The 21,328-nt window shown below is 35.6% G+C and overlaps 1 protein-coding gene across 6 annotated transcripts in view; it reads right to left on the reverse strand.

Moving 5' to 3' along the window:
* Nucleotides 1–19,646, reverse strand: part of plekha1b (pleckstrin homology domain containing, family A (phosphoinositide binding specific) member 1b) — a 55,503-nt gene extending 35,857 nt beyond the window's left edge. For all 6 annotated transcript variants that reach the window (XM_067369872.1, XM_067369869.1, XM_067369871.1 and 3 more), the window contains exons 1-2: nt 19,558–19,646; nt 5,102–5,262 (exon numbers count right to left, since the gene is read on the reverse strand). In XM_067369872.1, coding sequence (XP_067225973.1) covers nt 5,102–5,242 — 141 coding nt within the window. In that variant the 5' untranslated portion in view covers nt 5,243–5,262; nt 19,558–19,646. The remainder of the gene's footprint in view (nt 1–5,101; nt 5,263–19,557) is intronic.
* Nucleotides 19,647–21,328: the final 1,682 nt, after the last annotated feature.

Here is a 21,328-nt window from a genome sequence, read left to right on the forward strand (position 1 = left end):
CAGAATACATTCACAGCGAGTTTACGGTTTTCTCCAAAGTTGTAGAATTGCACAGGGGCCTATGAAAGTTTTAGCACACATCTACAGATGCAGTGAGGTAAATTATTCAAAGTCAGACATGGCATTAATAAAAGATGCTGGCTGGGGCTACTGACTGAGTCTTGGATAAAGTGATTGGTACAGAACTTGCAGCAGCCAGGAGAAATGAGAATCCATTAAAAGAAACAAAGAAAGAATATCAAAAAAAAAAAAAAGATAGGTCCTGACATGGGCTCTTTATTAGAGAACTCCATCAGAGTTCTCTTTTACTCTAAGCTAAATGGCATTAAGAGCACAGAGACCCTCGGAGTAATTAATATCAAGCTCTCTCTCTGATCCAACCCCAAAACAACCACATTAAAATAGAGTAAAAATGTTTGCTGAATGATGCTACCAAATGTGATTTCAGCATCTTGAAAATCATGACTAACACTTTACAAATAACTTCCCATTACTTAATAGTGGTAAATGCATTTACATTAACAGTGAACAATACATTTGTTACAGCATTTAATAATCTTTGTTAATATTAGTTAATAAATATACAACTGTTATTGGTTCATGTTAGCTTAGGTCCATTAAAAAACATTAATAGATACACCTTTTGATTTTAATAATGTATTAGTAAATTAGTAGTGTATTAGATTGATAAATGCTTCAGAAGTATTTTCATTGTTAGTTCATGTTATCTAATCTGTAACTAATGTTAAAGGTGCCCTAGAATTAAAAATTTAATTTACCTTGGCATAGTTGAATAACAAGAGTTCAGTACATGGAAATGACATACAGTGAGTCTCAAACACCATTGTTTCCTCCTTCTTATATAAATCTCATTTGTTTAAAAGACCTCAGAAGAACAGGCGAATCTAATCTCAACACAGACTGTTACGTAACAGCCAGGCTCATTAATATTGTACGCCCACAATATTTGCATATGCCAGCTCATGTTCAAGGCATTACACAAGGGCAGCCAGTATTAACGTCTGGATGTGCACAGCTGAATAATCAGACTAGGTAAGCAAGCAAGGACAATAGCGAAAAATGGCAGATGGAGCTATCATAACTGACATGATCCATGATAACATGATATTTTTAGTGATATTTGTAAATTGTCTTTCTAAATGTTTTGTTAGCATGTTGCTAATGTACTGTTAAATGTGGTTAAAGTTACCATCGTTTCTTACTGTATTCACAGAGACAAGAGCTGTCGTTATTTTCATTATTAAACACTTGCAGTCTGTATAATTCATAAACACAACTTCATTCTTTATAAATCTCTCCAACAGTGTAGCATTAGCCGTTAGCCAAGGAGCACAGCCTCAAACTCATTCAGAATCAAATGTAAAAGAAACATGACGAACACTTTGTAAAGATCGATTTTGAGGGTTATATTAGTGTGTGAACTTTGTTTATGCAATGATAGAGTTGAGCGTTCGGGAGGGGGCAGAGAGCGCGAGCAATTAAAGGGGCTGCAGCCTGAATCGGCGCATTTCTAATTATGCCCCAAAATAGGCAGTTTAAAAAATTAATTACAAAAAAAAAAAAAATCTATGGGGTATTTTGAGCTGAAACTTCACAGACACATTCAGGGGACACCTTAGACTTATATTACATCTTGTAAAAAAACGTTCGATGGCACTGTTAACAAATGGAACCTTAAGGTAAAGTGTTACCAAAACATGAAATCTACGCAGTATTTTAGATTGTCTTTCTATATATCTGTCTTTAAATTTGAGAGTAAGTCAAGAGAAATTTCAGAGAAAATGTATCAGTCCTTAAAGCCCACAAGAAAAACATTTTTTTGTATGTGCGATAAAATCGATGGAAGTATATTCCTACATTTAACAAGAAACTTTTCTGGGAAAACCAACCAAAAATATCAAACCCCTCTCCTATTCAGGGAATCATTATTTCTGTATTAGAAATTATGGGAAGATCAGATAGTCTTTAAATTTTAACGTCACAAAGTTCACACCAATCTGTGTAGGTTCCTGCCATGTAACCGAAGACAGTCAGGAACAATTTAGTTTGCTAGTCTGGAATCTCAGACAAAGGTGCACAGTGAAGCAAAGTATAACCCACCTAGATGCAAATACATTTATGCACATTTGCACACTGTAACTGTGCTCGCTCTTAATGGATAAAGTGGTCTGGAGGCAAAGACAGATCAATGCCCTCAAAACACTTATAAATTCCACCAGAGGCCACAACGCTCATTTCCTTCACCCACAAACTCATGGGAAGTGATACTTCTACACAGCCACTTTCAACAACGTTTCAGCATTTCAAAAATATAATAATACCAAGGTATGTATGAGAGTAAATGTTAGTATCACACAAATATTTTGCATACCAAGATTCTAACTATGATAGCTGAAAAGGTCAACTGAGGCTGAGGCATAACAACAACTGGCAAGTATAAACCCATGTCATCTTGTAATAATGAAAATTTTGACTAATTTATAGAATTTATAATAGATAATCTGTTAATGAAATATATTTTTCACTATAGATTTATATTACAACACTCAAAAAAAAAAAAAAAGGTTCTATAAACCTTATGCGCCAGAGAAAAAAGTGTGCTGCCATCTTTATAAAATTGTCTTTGAACTTCTGTTTTTGCGGTAGCTCTGTACATTTCTATGGCATCACTGTCAAAGAATAATTAGCAGGTGAAGTGGATTTACCTGTTGTAAAGTTAATTAAAGTTATCATGAGTATTGTAATGTTTAAAGCACATGTCTTAACAAATGTCAGTAGACTGAGAAGATTTTAAAACAAGCAGTTCATTCATAAATACGTAAGATCGCTGTGGAAATACAAACCGGAAGTCAAAAGACAATGAGCGCAGAAAAGGGGCGGAGCTTCATAAGGTCTATATAGTACTAAAAGTGGTTCTTTGGCTCGTAATCATAGGGGAACCACTTTAAGTGCTGTATAGCACCAAATCTTGGTGATTCAGTGGTTCTTCAGTGGTTCTTCACCGGTTCTTTGGGATGACTGAGGTGCTAAATAGTATCGCTACTGTATACAGAACCTGTTAAGTTTCTGTATATAAATACTTTGAATGATGCGATCCTATCAGATTTATGATAGCAACCTGATTCGTAACAAAGCACTGTTCGTCAGAGGAGAACTGGCCCCCCGACTAAGCCTGGTTTCTCCCAAGGTTTTTTTTTTTCTCCATTTTACACCTATTTGCCACTTGTTTGCCACCTGATGTCACCTGTTGGAGTTTGGGTTCCTTGCCGCTGTCGCCTTTGGCTTGCTTAGTTGGGAACACTTGACATTTGACTTGACATTTGATATTCAACAGTATTCTTGACATTTATTCAACAGTGCTTTGATCTGCCTGCATTGACACTATTCTTGAAGAGCTGCCGTGCAGCAAAAATTATGTACCAGTTATCAATGTAAAGCTGCTTTGATACAATCTGCATTGTAAAAAGCGCTATATAAATAAAGGTTGACTTGACTTCACTTAACTTAAGCCCCTGTATGGTTCTTCAGTGGTTCTTTGGGGTGGTTAAGGTGCTATATAGCACCAATGCCATACAAAGAACCTGTTAAGCCCCTTTAAAGCCAAAGAACCATTGTTGGTGCTGTTTAGCACCATTTCTGTTGAAAAAATAAAATGCGATATGACACCTATTATGGGTTCTCAATAGCACCATTTGACAAAGATGCTGTAGAGCATATGATATGGTGCTAAATAGCACCAAAAGCGGTTCCCCTATGATTACGAGCCAAGAACCACATTTAGTGCTACATAGCACTTTTTTCTTTTTTTAGAGTGAACTGTGGCATGTTGTAGCTATAGTTTCTAAATGTGTAGGTTGCTATTTTTCATAACAAATGCTACAGATCAGTAAAAATAAATAAATAAAAAAGTCAACACTGGCCTAATGAGTCATCATCAATGGTCTCACCTGTAATTATAGCCTTTTTGTAACAAATGTTACAGTTAAAATTACAAGTTAGAATCAAGAGCTTAAAAGTCTGGACCTTCTTGAATTACTGACCAAACTATCAATTTTCCCCATGTGTAAAATGTGTTCTGTTCTATTGTTGGCTGATATTAGGAAAAACCTGGCCTTTAGATATTCTAAGAGATGACATGTCAAAATTTTTATGAGCGTGATAAACTGTTAAGTTGTAGGAAATAAACAGTTAGTTTGACTTCCCATGGCCCTTTGAAGCAGAAAATGGTCAAAATGATAAGGTTCCAGATGCTTAAATAATATAAAATACATGATATCTCTTATGTAATCAAGTCATTGTTAACTAGGCTATTACTTTATTGCAGTTATGTTATCAACCAACTTAGTATGTGTAGATGATAGTTAAGATACCACAAAAGAACATGCAAAAATAAACAAACAAACAAATCTCACAAGGGATTATGGGATGCACCCTTGTGTCTACCCATTTGCTTCCCATAGTCGTAAGAACTTTAGTGAGTTTGGTTCCATTGCTAAATAACTCTTAATGATTTATAGTTCCTAATGGTGCTATTAACTAATCTTTTTGTACTTTTGAGGAAGAAATACTTGAGGGGAAAATAAATCTCATTGCATTTTCTGCCTACACCAGTCTTCACAGATTTCACATTTTTGATTCATTTTGAGATTGAAATTGAGATTTGAGATTGAAGATGAAAGTAATAATTTGTGGTTCAGTAAGTGCATCTGATTAATTCAGTTAATCATTAATTTAGTAACAGTGATCAGTGTTTTTGATTCACTAAAAAGCCCACCAATTCTGACACCCCTGAAGAATGTCATAGAAATCATTTCATTCTGATATTAAACGAAAACAAACAAACAAAAAAATAACGGTATTTTATTTTTCATTTGATTCCTAATGTTATCCATGACACAAATATTATTTGAAACCTAACTGGGCCAATGACTAGCACCTGAGGAACACCATACTGTCATATTTGATAAAGTTTGACATGTAACACAGGTAAAACATGGGAAGACCTTCATATGCAGAATAAACAAGAGCCACTGCATTTAGCAACAAAGACAGCACGAATGGGATGAAGATGAGTTGGTACCTGAGGGTTATCCATGTACCACATCAGGCTGCCCTCCAGCGTGTCCAGAATGAAATAGCGTCGTAAAAACTTGCCGCTGTTCTCCGTTTCCTCTATGTCTAGAAAGCCACAGATCCGATTCTGACGATCTACGTACGGCATTTCTGAGACTAAGCATTACCCTGCAACACAAAGAAAATGATGCTGATTATAAAGGAGATGAGAATATGTGAAGGGTAGAGGTGGAGGATGGTAATTAAAATAAATTTGGCATCTTCGTGTGAGAGTCTGCCAATTTCCTATGATGTCAACCTTGGTCATGCTCTGTGGAAGTGACACCTATTTAATTTCAGACCCCTGTGATGCTGAAAACCCTGTCAGACAAAGCTGTATGAATACAAATAACTTGATTGTGACATTACCCAAGCTGAGAAGCAATGCAAGCACATTTAAACAGTGTAATTTCCCATTTACCTGCAGTTTCTCTAAATGTCACAACATCACTATGGTAACTGTGAATAATGCAGAAGTTATGTCCATCAGGGTCAGAAATTAGACAGAGCTTGGCATACAAAAAGCCACCAGAAGTGATGAAAATGCCACAGATACTTAACTAGATAGTCAACTAGTGCCCAGTGTCAGTCCTTTTTATATGGCCCTTAGATGTGTTATAAGGATATTCAAATGAACACAACTTCAGATAGAGTCTGGTGCTTAGACAGTCACACAATACTATAGTCATAGAATTATTTCATGAATAATGCCTGTGTAGATTTTAATTTTACTCTTTAATCTTCCCCAGATAAAAGCCATATATGAGCAACAAGTTCGTGTCTATGAGCCAATGCAGGAAATATTGTGATTTAGTATATGTTTAATTCAAGATTGTTTTGACAGTTGAAATTAAATGTATGTGTTTTTTTATGGCTACCATGCAGTTTATTTAATAAAGCTTGTATTTTATTAAATACGAATGTTTAAGAAGGTTAGCTACCCCCTCTACCCCCTAAAGAAATACTTGACCACACAATTACTAAAAATTATTTTGTAATCGTTGTGTTAGGTCAGCTACAATTTGGCAATTATCAGGGTCCAAACAATAACGGCACATGTGAATGATTAGCTATCCAACGGAAACATATTTTATGATCTGGATTTTATAGCACATTCCAATTTGAATCTTCACTGAAAGTTATGGTTTGAACAAAATATATGTGGTGTATGTGTGGACTCATTTTCAACATTTAAATAAAAAAAAAGGTCTTTTCTCTCATGAAATTTGGTACAAAGTGATGAGTATTGTCAAAATATTCAAAAATCACAAATCACAATTCTCGATTGTTGCTTGTCAGACTGTACAAACATAATCCTCATGTCACACTGTGGGATCTCAGCTGTCCTATATGTCAGACTGTATGACAGGCAAGACGTGTGCATGAAAACTTGTCCAGAGTTTTACATCAACAACCCACACACATTCAGTGACTGAGCTGCATTACACACGGGACTGAAATGGTGGCTAACAAAGACATCTCTAGCTTTAATTTTGATCTTGGCTTGTCTTAAAAATCGAAGACAATTTGACGTTTGTCGTAGAAGGTTACACTGCAGGACTGTGCGGCAAATCTTCTGACACTGCCAGAATTTCATCGGAAGTACAATTTGATCGAAATGGTCATTAATTGGCTGTCGGTGAACATGTCAAACTAGCGATCAGATTTTGCCTAGGATTATAGGAATCTTTTAGGATTCTCAAAATTTGTCTCAGACAACCAAATCATGGCCCAAACCGCACAGTGTGAACACGCCTTTAGAGCAACGGTGACTGGACAAACACAGAGTGAACAAGATGAACTTAAATACACATGGTGATTAACTAAAAGATGAAAAGTTGTGATGATTAGTGTTAGTGTCCATGGTAACTGATGAGTGGCAGGAAACTAAGACAAAGGAGACATGTGATCAATGAAAACAAACTAAAAGTCCATGATTACTAAAAGTCTGTGAAATCTGAACATAACTGTGACACCTGCAGCAGATCTGTCTCTTATTGAAAATGTATGGCTCATCATGAAAAGGAGAATCAGACAATGACGACTATTGAGACTATTGACACAGACTATTGAGCAGCTGTCTTGAATGATGTGAGATTGGGCAAAAATTCCACTTGCAAAAATGCAACAGTTAGGATCCTCAACTTCCAAATGATTAAAAAGTGGAATTAAAAGAAAAGGTGATGTGACATGATAAACATGTCTCTGTCTCAACTTTTTTGGAGTGTGTTACAGCTATCAAAATCAAAATGTGTTTATTTTTACAGAATACAATTAAGTTGTATCTTTTCTTTGTACTTTTGTCAGTTAAATACAGGTTAAAGAGGATTGACAAAGTCAAAGATTCTTGATTTTATTGCATTTTACAAAAAGTCCCAACTTTTCTGGAAATGGGGTTGTATATTAAACTATACTGTCAATACATGAACATCATAAAATACAAATGAAGTAGATCTATGTATTTATTTCTATTCAAAGGGAGGGAAACTAATAGAAAAGCAGCTTTAAATATTCCTTATCCTCTAAATTCCCAGTGGACAATGTTAATATCACAGCCTTTATCTTTCAGTTTAAATGTCTGATTTATAATTTTAAATATAGTTTATAATTTGCTATTAGCCACCCGAGCATAATAAATTCATGAAACTAAGAACATTTTCTCAGAATTACTTTTTCCTCTAAATGTACAAAGTTTTGAGAAGTTTACGCACACAAGATAGGCATGATAGGCATAATAGGTTATATCAGACACATTAAAAAAACTGTATAATCAGTTCAAAAAGTCAAAATTTGTAAAATTCAGCATGGTCTAGAGCTGAAGTGAAGTTTGTTGAAGGTCTAACAAACGGACTTGGAGGAGTTCAAAAAAGTAGTTTAACAAATTAAAATGGTGGATAATGTTTTTAAAACGTAAAAAAAAAAAAAAAAATTGAGTTTCGATTGTTGGGATTAAAGCAAGAATTTAGATTCTGTCACACATGGTTGCAGAGTTTTCAGCTAAAATGTAAAGCTGCTTATAACACCACCTTGAAATTGTTTTTCACATAATTTGGTACATATATTCATTTTCACACAATGTACAATTATATCAATTTTTGTACTGATAGACCATTTAGATTTGCTGTTACCAGCTGCTGAAATTACATTAGCTTCTGGCATTAGCGTCTGATGTTTTTTTTTGTTTGTTTGTTTCTTTTTAACTATCCTACTCATATTAGAGGATCTGTTAGGACGTCCAAAAAGAAGATGCATACCAATTTTCAACTTCATGGATGATCCAGTTATGGAGTTATGGAGTTTTTTGTTGTTGTTGTTTTGTTGTAGTGTCCATTATTGGCACAATTTTTTGAAACTTTGTGTATGTCCTCAGAATGTCCAGTTGCCTTTGTGTGTCAAGTTTCATTAAGATTGGATATTGCGTTCAGAAGCTATAGGTAAACTCATAAAAACTGGTGTTGCCTCACCAATTAATTAACTTATATAATAAATACCTTCTGAAGCAAAGTAATGGGTTTTCGTAAAAGAAAAATATTCATATTTAAAACTTTATAAACTATAATTACTGGCTTCCAGCAACAGCTGTACGCATGTTCATGAGAGAGTCGAGTTCCGGTGGAAGGGTGATCTCTGACCCAACATTACGTAGCTCCTCTTCTCTTATATATTCTCACGTATGATATACTGCACGCCAGGCAAGCATGATTGAGCTTCGGTTTACCATATTTGTGCTCTATTTGGTCTTATATAAAGCGATCATGTCTCTTCTGAAGACTTGGATTGAACCACTGGATTCATATGGATTACTTTTACTATCTCTTTATTTATTTTTTAAAGCATCAAATTTTGGTTTGAATGAACTTTCAATGGAGAGACCTAAATCTGCAGGTTTCATTTAAAATATCTTCATATGTGTTTTTTGTAGATGAACGGAATGTCTTTTAAGCATCCTAAGGGTGAGTAATTTATGACAAGATATTAATTTTCGAGGGAATTATCCCTTTAAGAAAAAAGGGGAATAATCAACAGTTTAGTAAAGAATGAACTGAAAAAATATCTTTTTTTAGCATCACAAAGCCAGTGTGATTGCCATGTAATGAGTTCGGTGATGTGTTACCGATCTGAGAAAGCACTTTACATCCAAGCACTCAAACTTTGACACACAGTTTCCTCCAGGCTCTGATTCTTGCTGACATGAAGTGAAAAGCCTAACAAGCTATCATGGTCAGATCATGTTTCTAGCAAGAAAAAGCTTTTTTAGGATCCATGCTTCACAGAAAGAGAAGAAATCCTCCACTGGCTCAAAAACTATGAAAGATTTGAACTGTTGTAGAGGAAATTGGGATAAAGTCAGAAACAACATCATCACATCAGAAAATAATGATGTCTGACACAATGAACAAGAAGTAAAATACTGACACTCATAGACAAACAAAAGGTGTCACTAGCAGTGAATGAATCCACTGATGCAATATAGGAAAGCTGTGTCTATGTGAGAATTTTGGATGGTACATCAACCATTAATTTAATGAAAGCACCACTTGTTTCACAGGCTTCTATGAGGTGTGTCAGCCACGCACAGTGAGTTACTCATACAGCACGATGACAAATGGCAAGAGACATGGAAATGATTTTTTGGATTCAGACAGGAGAATGTTGCTTTTCTACCATCACTGGAGAGCTGTGACATTTCTAACTTGAATGCCTGATGAGAAATTCATGGCCGAAGCTTGTTTTCTCAGTGACAGCTTTCATCTCTCGAACGGCCTTAATCTGGAATTGCAGTGAAGGGATAAAATGGTCAGTGATATTTTAGCTATACTCAACGGATTTAAACTTAAGATGTGCTTGTTTGTTTTTTGGGGTTTTTTTTCCCTCTTGTCATAACGAATTAGCAAAGATACAATGAAACCTTGCTGCAAGGTTTGATGACTTCAACACCCTCATGGTAATTCAGTTTACCAAGGACCCATTTACTATTGATGCAGAGAGTTTGTTCACATAACTAGATGAAGGCTCCTTACAATTAACTGAAAGACATCACCAGATTTGAAGCAGGCTAAGTCTGGGGAACACCCATTTTGGCAATATTCATTCTATATGTTTGGTGACACTTACACATGTAAGTCAAGCTTCAAAAAGTTAGGAACACCAGCAAAAATTTAGGAGCACACACTGAAAATTAAGGAGCACGCAAAATGCATCACTTCATTTGTAATGAAGCATCAGTTTTGAAATGTTTCATGGGAAACATGAAAATTGTGTTATAAAGAGACTTGCACTAAGGATTTTTAATACTTATCATTCATTTATTTCAAATGTCTGTATCTACAACAGAATGTGTGTGTGTGTGTGTGTGTGTGTGTGTGTGTGTGTGTGTGTGTGTGTGTGTGTGTGTGTGTGTGTGTGTGTGTGTGTGTGTGTGTGTGTGTGTGTGTGTGTGCTAGGAAAGCAAGCAAGGACAATAGTGAAAAATGGCAGATGGAGCAATAATAACTGACATGATTCATGATAACATTATATTTTTAGTGATATTTGTAAATTGTCTTTCTAAATGTTTCGTTAGCATGTTGCTAATGTACTGTTAAATGTGGTTAAAGTTACCATCGTTTCTTACTGTATTCACGGAGACAAGAGCCGTTGCTATTTTCATTTTTAAACACTTGCAGTCTGTATAATTCATAAACACAACTTCATTCTTTATAAATCTCTCCAACAGTGTAGAATTAGCCGTTAGTCACGGAGCACTATCAAACTCATTCATAACCAAATGCAAACATTCAAATAAACACTGTACTTACTTGCGATTAGACATGCTGCATGACGAACACTTTGTAAAGATCCATTTTGAGGGTTATATTAGCTGTTTGAACTTTTTTTATGTTGTTTAAGGCAAGCGCGAGCTCTTGGGCCGTGGAGCACCAGAGTTAAAGGGGCTGCGTACCTTGAATCGGCTCATTTATAACGATGTAGTATTTAATTCCAAAGAAATCCACAGTAGAGCCAATGCCCATTTCCGAGCAACAGTGAAGTTTCATTTTTTGCTTTTGAACAAATTGGTCTAATGAGTGATTCAATGACTCTGTCACTTGCTTTGTCGTTGAATGAATCAGCCATTTTGAACAAATTGATTGACTGAACGATTCAATGACTCACTCGTTAAGACAATTATTTGCTGCCACCTACTGATGGTTTTAGTTTCATATTTAAAAGAATAATTTAATTTTTAAATTATATATCACACATCTGCGGCTGATAAAATTATACCTGCGGTCTACCATGCTGCAAGAAAGACTCTCAAACACGACATTATGTGATTGCTGGATAAACTAAGGAGCTTTTGCAGCACTCTGTCATTGGAAAGATAAGTTCATAGTCATGGTGTATTATTCATTCTTATTAAATACCTTATCTATCTCTGTTCTGTAATTTTTATTCCTTTGCCCTTAATGCATGGTCATTGAGAGCAATGACTGTTTCTTTGAAATGGGCCTACGAATTCCAAATTCCAAATGAAAGGCCGCCAATATAGGTTCCGTTTGAGGCTAGGGTTAGTGTGGGAGGTATGTTATTTCTAAAACACTAATGACTTTTAATTTCCAAACTGCCAAAATACATGTAACAATGTAATAAAATGCTTGCACTGTCAAGTTTATTTGTTTCGGATAAATCTGAACATGCTTTTTAGCACCACTTACTGGATATTTCACTTTGAAACTACTGCAAAACATGCAAAAAAGTAATATTTTTTTTGGCAAAAATGTCACAACGAGCACAGATCTCTCCAAAGGAATTTCCTGTCACTTTCTACTGTATTTGTGAGGGAGAAGCAGTGTGCATAACAACCCTATATTATCATAAAAAAAACTGTCTGAACAACTAGTGGAGCAGTTGGTCTCATAGCCCTGTATAATGTGACAGTGATTGTGTGGCTTTACAAAATATTTTGCAATCAGTCTGAAGAGACAAATCACCCATCACTGGAAACTTGCTGAGTTACTGCTTAGGACTACAGTTTAGGAGTAGAGTCAGAAATGACATGCCATATACTCCTAACCATGTGTTTGAGCAGTTTGAGCAACTCTGGCATGATAAACATGTGAGGAAGGTGGATATTTGAAAGCCTCGGTGCTTTTAAAGAGGAAGAGAGAGTGCGAGGCGGTTTAACCCATCACAGGTACAGTGTAAACACATGTGCAGGTCAAGTCAAGTCACCTTTATTTATATAGCACTTTTTACAATGCAGATTGTGTCAAAGCAGCTTTACAATGATATAGGGAACATAATTTCAGCTGTGCAGCAGCTCTAGAAGAAAATAGTGTGATTGTCCAGCTTATGTAAGTTCAGTATTGATTCATTCCATTATAAAAATCATTAGTTTTTAATTTAGTTCATTTATCTATAAAGCAGCTCTGGAGAAAACAGTGATGTCTCAGTTCAGTTCACATAAACAGGTCTAACTTGTGCTTCTGTTTAGGTTTAATTTTGTGTGAGAAAGACAGGTGCTAAAGTTTACATGATGCAACAGTTCCCTTCTTCTTCACTGTCACTAGATATGCATCTTACTCTTAGACTCTGGTTAGATTCAACAGAAGCATAACACATCATTAGACAGGTCCACAGTGTGAGATTCGTTGTTATCTTAGCTAGAAAGATATAGATTTGTCCACAACACATACACAAACTGTTCCTACTAAGATAAACATAAACTAACAGAATGAAATGCAAACTAGATCTACTAGATTAACTAGATCTAGAGGAAATAGCATGTGAAGTTCACTGTGTTTTCAGCATCTGCCCTCTCAATATATGAGGAAATGAATACATGAACTTCATCTCCACAGCAGCTTTAAGAGTCACTTCACAAGCTTTTCACCAATTCATTTGAGAAAAACTACCATCAAAAACACACCGAAATGGATTTCATGGAGTCCTAAATTAAAAGGTAGCTACTGCGTGGAGTGTTAAAGGTGCAATTTACGATTCTCTACAGAAACATTTTTTGTTAAACTGGTTGAAAGTCTCTTCTTATCCTGATAGCAATCACTATGTTAAATGGTCAAAATGTATTTTTATAAATATGTATAATCTGTGGAAAGTGTAGGACCATAAAATGTTCATACAATCTTTATATTCTGTCCAACTGACATAATATGATGTCCTGCCTGACAACGTATGTTTTTGCATACCCTCACGCACCCGGTTCACACAGACATCATACGTCATCAGCGCGTTTCATGCTATGCAGAAGTTTATACAGACAGACCTCAGTCACGGAGCTCTGCAAACAAACAGAAGCCACCTTTTACAGTTCCTACGAATCAAAACAACAAACTTATTCTGCGTTCATGTCATAACTACTGTAATTAAGAAATGGCAACCAGTGATGTTCAATGACGGAGCTGTTCGGTCAGACTCGGAATTATTCGTATCCATGTCAACAGAATCAACAACGAAATGAATCTGCAGCAGTCAGGTACTAGCTCTCTAAGTTGTTTACGTATTGTAATGTTATATGCTTTGAGACCTGATTTAGTTTAACACCCTCTATTGTGACGCTTTGCCGAGAGCAGCTGTGTGTGTGTGCCTTCATGTGTTGTGGAGGGGGCGTGGGTTTGGACGGCGATTTGCAGGGAGGGTGAGATCGTATGATTTAAATGCTAGTAGGCTAACGTTAGCATTACCCAGATCACCTACTGTATCTTTAATTGCAAACAAACAAGTTTTCATTCTCAAGGTCTAACAAATATGTGGAAAAAATTCCCTTCCCCTAAATGAATATTGTGATAAATATTGATATCGTATGATATGGAAAAAAAAATATTGTGATAATATTTTTGGCCATATAGCCTAGCGCTACTTTTTTAGAGTACTTTCCCTTCAACTACTTAAAAGTTACACTGTCCAAGAGGCATGCGCACTCAAAGTAGGGCTGGGCAATATATCGCATGCGATTGTCACGCGCATTTCGTCAGTAAAGCCGGTTCCCTGATTACCACTAAATCGCCATCACCTGCTTTCAAATGGAGCGGCATTTAATAGACAGAGCCGTAGATCACTGACAAGCCATCGCGTTAATATCGCAGATGAATCGCCTTAGATAATGAACGTGATATTGCGTAGCTTGTCAGTGAACTACGGCTCTGTCTATTAAATGCCGCTCCATTTGAAAGCAGGTGATGGCGATTTAGCGGTAATCAGGGAACCGGCTTTAATGACGAAATGCGCGTGACAATCACATACGATATATCGCCCAGTCCTAACTCAAAGTCCCTTTAAAGGAAAGTTTATTCACTTGGCAGCCTGGCGACCATATTTTTGCAACGCCTCTAGGCAGCTATCTCGAGCATCCTACTTGAGTCCTACTTGAATAGGGGAGTCCTGAAGGCACGAGATAGCTCACAAGCACTTATTCGCCCCATGGCATCCCCATATAGTCATGTTCAGCAAGCCCCTTTGACATATGTAGTTATTAAAGGGGCATGAACACACGCCAAGAATGGTTTATCCCATGATCTCGCAAACTCATCAAGGAGTTTTGGGAGGAAGCGAAGGCTCACTGGAGTTGGACGCCTATGACCCGCGAGGAATCGCTCATACAGTAATCTACTTAGAGCGATTCCTCCTTCCCTTATTGCTGTACCAGGTGAGGTACCAAGCAAGTTTACTACATCAGAAAAGCCATATATATATATATGGAGCCGATTGTGTGCATTCGTTTACAAATCATGCACTTTGGTAAAGGTGTTTTTAGGTCATAGCGTAGTATTGCGCATAGAACTGGGCAATGGGTCTCATTCATGAAACACGAGCAGAACTAATTTTTGTGTAAATCGTGTGTAAAGTGGTTCTGGCGTAAATGTTCAGATTCATTAAAATGTACGTATTTTCCAAATGTTAGTTGGTACGAAAGAAATCTACACCTGCTCCCAGCCAAGCGTAAATAGTGCGTTTAACATCCGAACGTTTTGCTCATTAATAAGGCTGCATTTTAATTCACCTTAATAAGGTACATTACACAGCATTTTGAAAAAATATTATATATAGTAATTACATACGTTTTTTCTTTTTGCTTTTATTGTGAGAGCCAGTAATAGCATCTGCAAACGGAGCACTTTAATCAAATAATTAATTGATTTCAATAGGGCTGGGCAAACTAATGGCCCCAAATGGCCAAAATCCTTTGTTTGGTGTCATAACAGGTCTCTTTACACGCAAATCACTCACATATTTACTTGTATATTTACGAATGTTTCATGAATGAGACCCAAAGAGTCTATGTTGTACAAATGCTATTTTAATACAAAAGATTTTGGATATCCAGTTATTCAATTAAAAGTACTACCAAGTTTTTGGATATGAACCACAAAAAGTGTTTTTCAAAAGGTAGCATGGAAGTACCATGTTTATGGATTTGCACCATGATATGACTAAGGTTTTCTGTTAGACTAGCATGGTAATACCATGTTTTATGGACATGTACCATAATACAACAAGAGTTTCTTTGAATGTGTACCATAGTAATGCCGTTTTTTTTATGTTCTCACCGAGGCTGCAATTATTTGATCATAAATATAGTAAAAGAGTAATATTTTATGCTTTGAACACCTTAGAAAAAGAAAACAATGGGGATTTATTTGATGGTATATTTAAAGATATGTAAGAAAAGAAGTATTGTTGGATGTGTCTTGTAGTAGGCCTTCATTTTATTTATTTTTTGGTGGATGTATTTGTGTATTTATTTCTTTTTTGTTGGTTATTCATTTGTGAATATATGTGTCATGAGGTTGTGTTGTTATAACATGTTGTCTTTGTTAAGTAATCTAAAAAGCAATAAAAATATATCTTTTAAAAAAGCAAGTTACTGCTGTGAAGGCAAAGCTGAATTTTCAGCAGCTATTACTCCAGTCTTCAGTGTCACATGATCCTTCAGAATTCATTTGATTAATCACCATAATGAATAGAAAGTTCAAAAGAACAGCATTTATTTGCAATAGAAATCTTTTGTAACATTATACCAGCCTTTACTGACACTTTTGATCAATTTAATGCATCCTGACTGAAAAAAATCTTACTGACCCTAAACTTTTGAACAGAAGTGTACAATAACTGAAATATAGTACCACCGCCCCAGTACATTTTTTTTGTACAGACTCTATATTACTTTATGTATAAAACTGTTATATAAACACAACACTAGACAGTTTTTACTTTAGCACTGTGTTTTGAAGGAACTTTGATATATATTTGATACCCTTGACATACTTGCTTGACAGGTTTGACATATACTTGAGTGAAATACCTTGAGCATAACATCACACAAGAACCCATTAATTCTGTATTGGCTAGTGTGTTAAACGCTCATGTTACAATCGTACTGTTTATACTTCCTTATACTACTTATGTACTAAATAAATTTGTTTTTATATAAATGTCATATTATCTTGAAGGTAATCAGCTGTTCTATTTGAAACTGATTGTTTTCAGAAAACAGTGCGGAGATGCACTTGACTGTGGGGTTAGAGCTGTGGACCAGTCCTGTTCCTGGAGATGCCTACCTGCAGAGTTCAGATCCAAACCTGATCAAACACACCTGTCTGTAATTATCAAGTGCTCCTGCAGATCTCAATTAGCAGGTTCAGGTGTGTTTGGGTTGGAGCTGCAAATTTTTTCAAGAGAGGCAGATCCCCAGAAACAGGATTGGGCACCCCTGCACTAGAGAATACACATGATGCTGTGATATATTTTGAAATATCGCACTGCATGTTAGTATTTAGTCTGATTATTTTCATGTGACTGATCAAGCTACTGTACGTAGCTATTAGCTTAGCTAACGTAACTTCAGCAGACTACTGAATACAGATGACTTATCAGTGTTATTTAGCAGCAGTACACACCACATAAATAAAATAGATGAATATTACTTTATCTGTTCTTTTAAAGACTAAAGGCACAATAATATTTTTTCCAAAAAGGCTACAATAATAGGCTACACACACATTTAAAGGTGCCCTAGAACTAGTTTTTACAAGATGTTATATAAGTCTAAGGTGTCCCCTGAATGTGTCTGTGAAGTTTCAGCTCAAAATACCCCATAGATTTTTTTTTTATTAATTTTTTTAACTGCCTATTTTGGGGCATCATTAACTATGCACCGATTCAGGCTGCGACCCCTTTGAATCGCGCGCTCCCTGCCCCCCGAGCTCTCGACTATAATACAGTGCATTTACAAAGTTCACACAGCTAATATAACCCTCAAATGGATCTTAACAAGATGTTCGTCATGCATGCTGCATGCATGCTTCGGGTCATGTGAGTATAGTATTTATTTGGATGTTTACATTTGATTCTGAATGAGTTTGAGGCTGTGCTTCATGGCTAAAGCTAACATTACACACTGTTGGAGAGATTTATAAAGAATGAAGTTGTTTATGCATTATACAGACTGCAATTGTTTAAAAATTAAAATAGCGACAGCTCTCTTGTCTCCGTGAATACAGTAAGAAATGATGGTAACTTTAACCACATTTAACAGTACATTAGCAACATGCTAACGAAACATTTATAAAGACAATTTACAAATATCACTAAAAATATCATCATGGATCATGTCAGTTATTATCGCTCCATCTGCCATTTTTCATTATTGCTCTTGCTTGCTTACCTAGTCTGATGATTCAGCTCTGCACAGATCCAGACGTTAATACTGGCTGCCCTTGTGTAATGCCTTGAACATGGGCTGACATATGCAAATATTGGGGTCATACATATTAATGATCCTGTTACGTAACAGTTGGTGTTATGTTGAGATTCGCCTGTTCTTCTGAGGTCTTTTAAACAAATGATATTTACACAAGAAGGAGGAAACAATGGAGTTTGAGACTCACTGTATGTCATTTCCATGTACTGAACTCTTGAAATTCAACTATGCCAAGGTAAATTCAATTTTTGATTCTAGGGCACTTTTAATGTTTGTGTTGAGAATAAAGCAAGTTAAATGACTAATTATTGCCTTTGTGATGTTTTTAATTTAGTAGAACAGAACAGTGTTGTCCAATACATGCAAAATAGAAAATTATTTTTAGATTCTTGTACAGTGCCATATTTAATACTCTGTATTAGGGCACAGGGCATTGCACAAGATTTTAAAAATCATGCTTAAATGTTTTCTAAGTCAGTATTTATTTCCAGTTGAATTTTCTGATTTATCATGGGCCCTGCCTGATTGGTTCTTGGTCCCCCCTGTGCCCGCCCATTTAAAAAATCCTAGAATCGCCAGAAGTCGGCATCCACAGAACTTCCAAAGCACTCAGTGTCCGAAATTATGCAACTGAGATTCAATATTTTGAATCTCAATATTAATAATGCAATATTTGTATATATGCATATTTTGCAATAAATGTAAGATATATTGTTTCCATATACTGTATAATAAACATCTTTAATTCAAAAGTTTTTTTATTTGTCCCTTTTTTTTTTTTTTTTTTTTTTTTTTTTTGTCATCTGCAAAGATTCATGCAATTGTAGTTCTTTCCTTCATTAAAGCTGTTAAGTACACAGTGTTGTACCTTAATCTTTTGTCAAGTATTCAAATAATAGTTTGCAATATTGTGATTCACCTCGTAGCTGGCTGGTTTGGTTCATGACTTATAGCGCTTCAACAAAGAATTTAAAGAAAAAATACTTCCAGAACCAAAAGCTGAAAAAAGAGCATTGTTGAATAAAACTGTAATTGACAGCTGTCACAGCACTATACCTAAACATAGATAGATAGATAGATAGATAAATAGATAGATAGATAGATAGATAGATAGATAGATAGATAGATAGATAGATAGATAGATAGATAGATAGATAGATAGATAGATAGATAGATAGATAGATAGTCAATAAGTACTATGGTACTACCATAGTTTTTTGGACAAGGTATCATATATCATGCATTTCAGTACCAGAAACATGGTAATACCACCTGGTACCACCACTGTATTACCACAGACCAGGTGCCTCTAATATAGCACTTATGGGCATCACAGGCGCGTTTCTGCGTTCCATTCATGCCTATAATGTCTAAAAATGCTGTCTAGTTAGGCAGTGCACTAGGTTTAGAAAGACAGTCAAACAGCCAGTACACAAAGAGCAATGAATGTACAATCATAACGCATCAATGCCATATCCTCAGACATGGTAATATATCGTTTTGAGAGAGAGAGAAAAAAAAAAGAGGTTTTACATGTTGAGGACATGACATGTTCTCTTCGATAAATAATATATATATATATATATAATAAATAAAACCTGTTGTCTGAAATAGAAACGATAGGTTTTGCCAAAGTAAATGTGTAACTACCGATTAGAACACAGCGAAGAACACACATTCAAAGTTTAATAAGCTATATCTAGTTAGTATATGAGCAGATAACTTACACACTTATAAGCAGCTGTGAAACTCCTGTGCAGCAGTGTTCGGTCTGCCTTGTGCTGGACTTTTAGCCCATCTCCCACAAACTTCCGACGGTCTGCCTATCCCGCAACTGACGGGCGGAGAGCGGAATTGCAAATCCTACTATGACCAAGGTTTAGCTCATGAATGTTAATTAGTTCATGCTTACGTCGCTAGGTAACCTTACTAGACTGACATGTTTCTCTATTAAAAATCATGAGCCAAGCCTTCGGCTGCGGTTGGCTGCAGCAGACTAACGCCCACGTTTCTATGTCCGCATTGAGCCAATCAATTAGGCCCATGTCAGGGAATTAAATTAATATTCATGATCCGATCCTTCACCATGGTAGGATTCACGAGTCGCGAATGAAGGCGGAAAAGGCCCCTTTTTTGATATAGAGAAAAGGACGATGGGAATTGTAGTAATAAATAGAATGCTTACTGTAGGTTACTTATAAAGCCTATTAATCATTTTTTTAGTTGTATTGCAGTCAAGAATATGATTATTTCAACATTTTGAAAATGTTGATTTCTATGAGTTGATTTAATGACGGTTTCCACAAAAATACTAAGCAGCAAAAACTGTTGTCAACACTGATAATAATAAGAACCATTATTAATAAAAGAGAACCAGTAATAACTGAAAATGATTTCTGACAGATCATGTGAAGACATAAAAAACAACAACAACAACAAAAACACTTAACTATTCCAAACATTTGATCTGTAATATACTGCCACAGTACTTTTTAAAGGTACATAAACAGCATTTTGGGGCATCTTAAGTGTGTATGCTTGATTCATGACTTCTGATGCCATAGGTGACTGAAGGGGCTGAAGAAGGAAATAGTTTCAGTATGGGAAATCCCCATTGTATTGTTCAGATGCAAGTTTAAGATTTGAGTTAAGGTTATTAGAGGTTATAGTGACCTGCATTCAGACTACATGTATTGAGATACACACACACACACACAAACAATGGAAAACTGCAAAAACTGGTCCAAACACAATTATGTCTGTGTAATTAGATAATATTTAATGCATGTATAGCTTGAACAATGCAAATTCGTAGTGTATAATGCAAGGTGCAGCATGGACAAACTGTTGAGCATGAAGTTGCTACTTAGATTTCTAAAATAAATACGTAAACTCATGTTCTCTCAGTTCTTTTTTTTTTTTTTTTTTTTATACAATCATTAGGACACATTTCTTAATACTTGGGTCACTTTTTTCAAAACTCTTTCCACAGTTCTCCAAACATTCAGCTTGGGACAGCAGTTAATTTCACATTCAAAATGCACAAAAAGTACCAAAACACTTTGCATGTCTCAAATTAATCTATTCTTCCACAACACTAGCAAAGACTGTCATCCAACAAACACACACATCATACAGTGTTTTCTTTTGTAAAGTTTCTTTACCAAGCATGAATAACTCTCTCTGATGTTTAGAATTCACTGCAAGATGTTAAATGATTACAGTAAAAAAAAAGTATTCCTAAGTTTTCCCTTTTTGTATAGATGGTAATGAAATTAAAAGACTAACACTTGTGTAGGTGTTCAGTTCTTTTTTTTTTTTTTTTTTATCGTATTTGATTTTTTTTTTTTTTTTTTTTAGATTTAGAATATACTTCCAAATGGTATTACTGTAGAAATGTAGCAAACTGCTGTCTTATTCAAGTTTGTTATGGAAGAATGAGCTGATTTGAGACATGTATGAAAGTGACATACTGCTGTGCCAAGTTGAAAGTTGGTT

This window comes from Chanodichthys erythropterus, chromosome 19 (assembly GCF_024489055.1).
Source record: "Chanodichthys erythropterus isolate Z2021 chromosome 19, ASM2448905v1, whole genome shotgun sequence".
NCBI lineage: Eukaryota > Metazoa > Chordata > Actinopteri > Cypriniformes > Xenocyprididae > Chanodichthys > Chanodichthys erythropterus.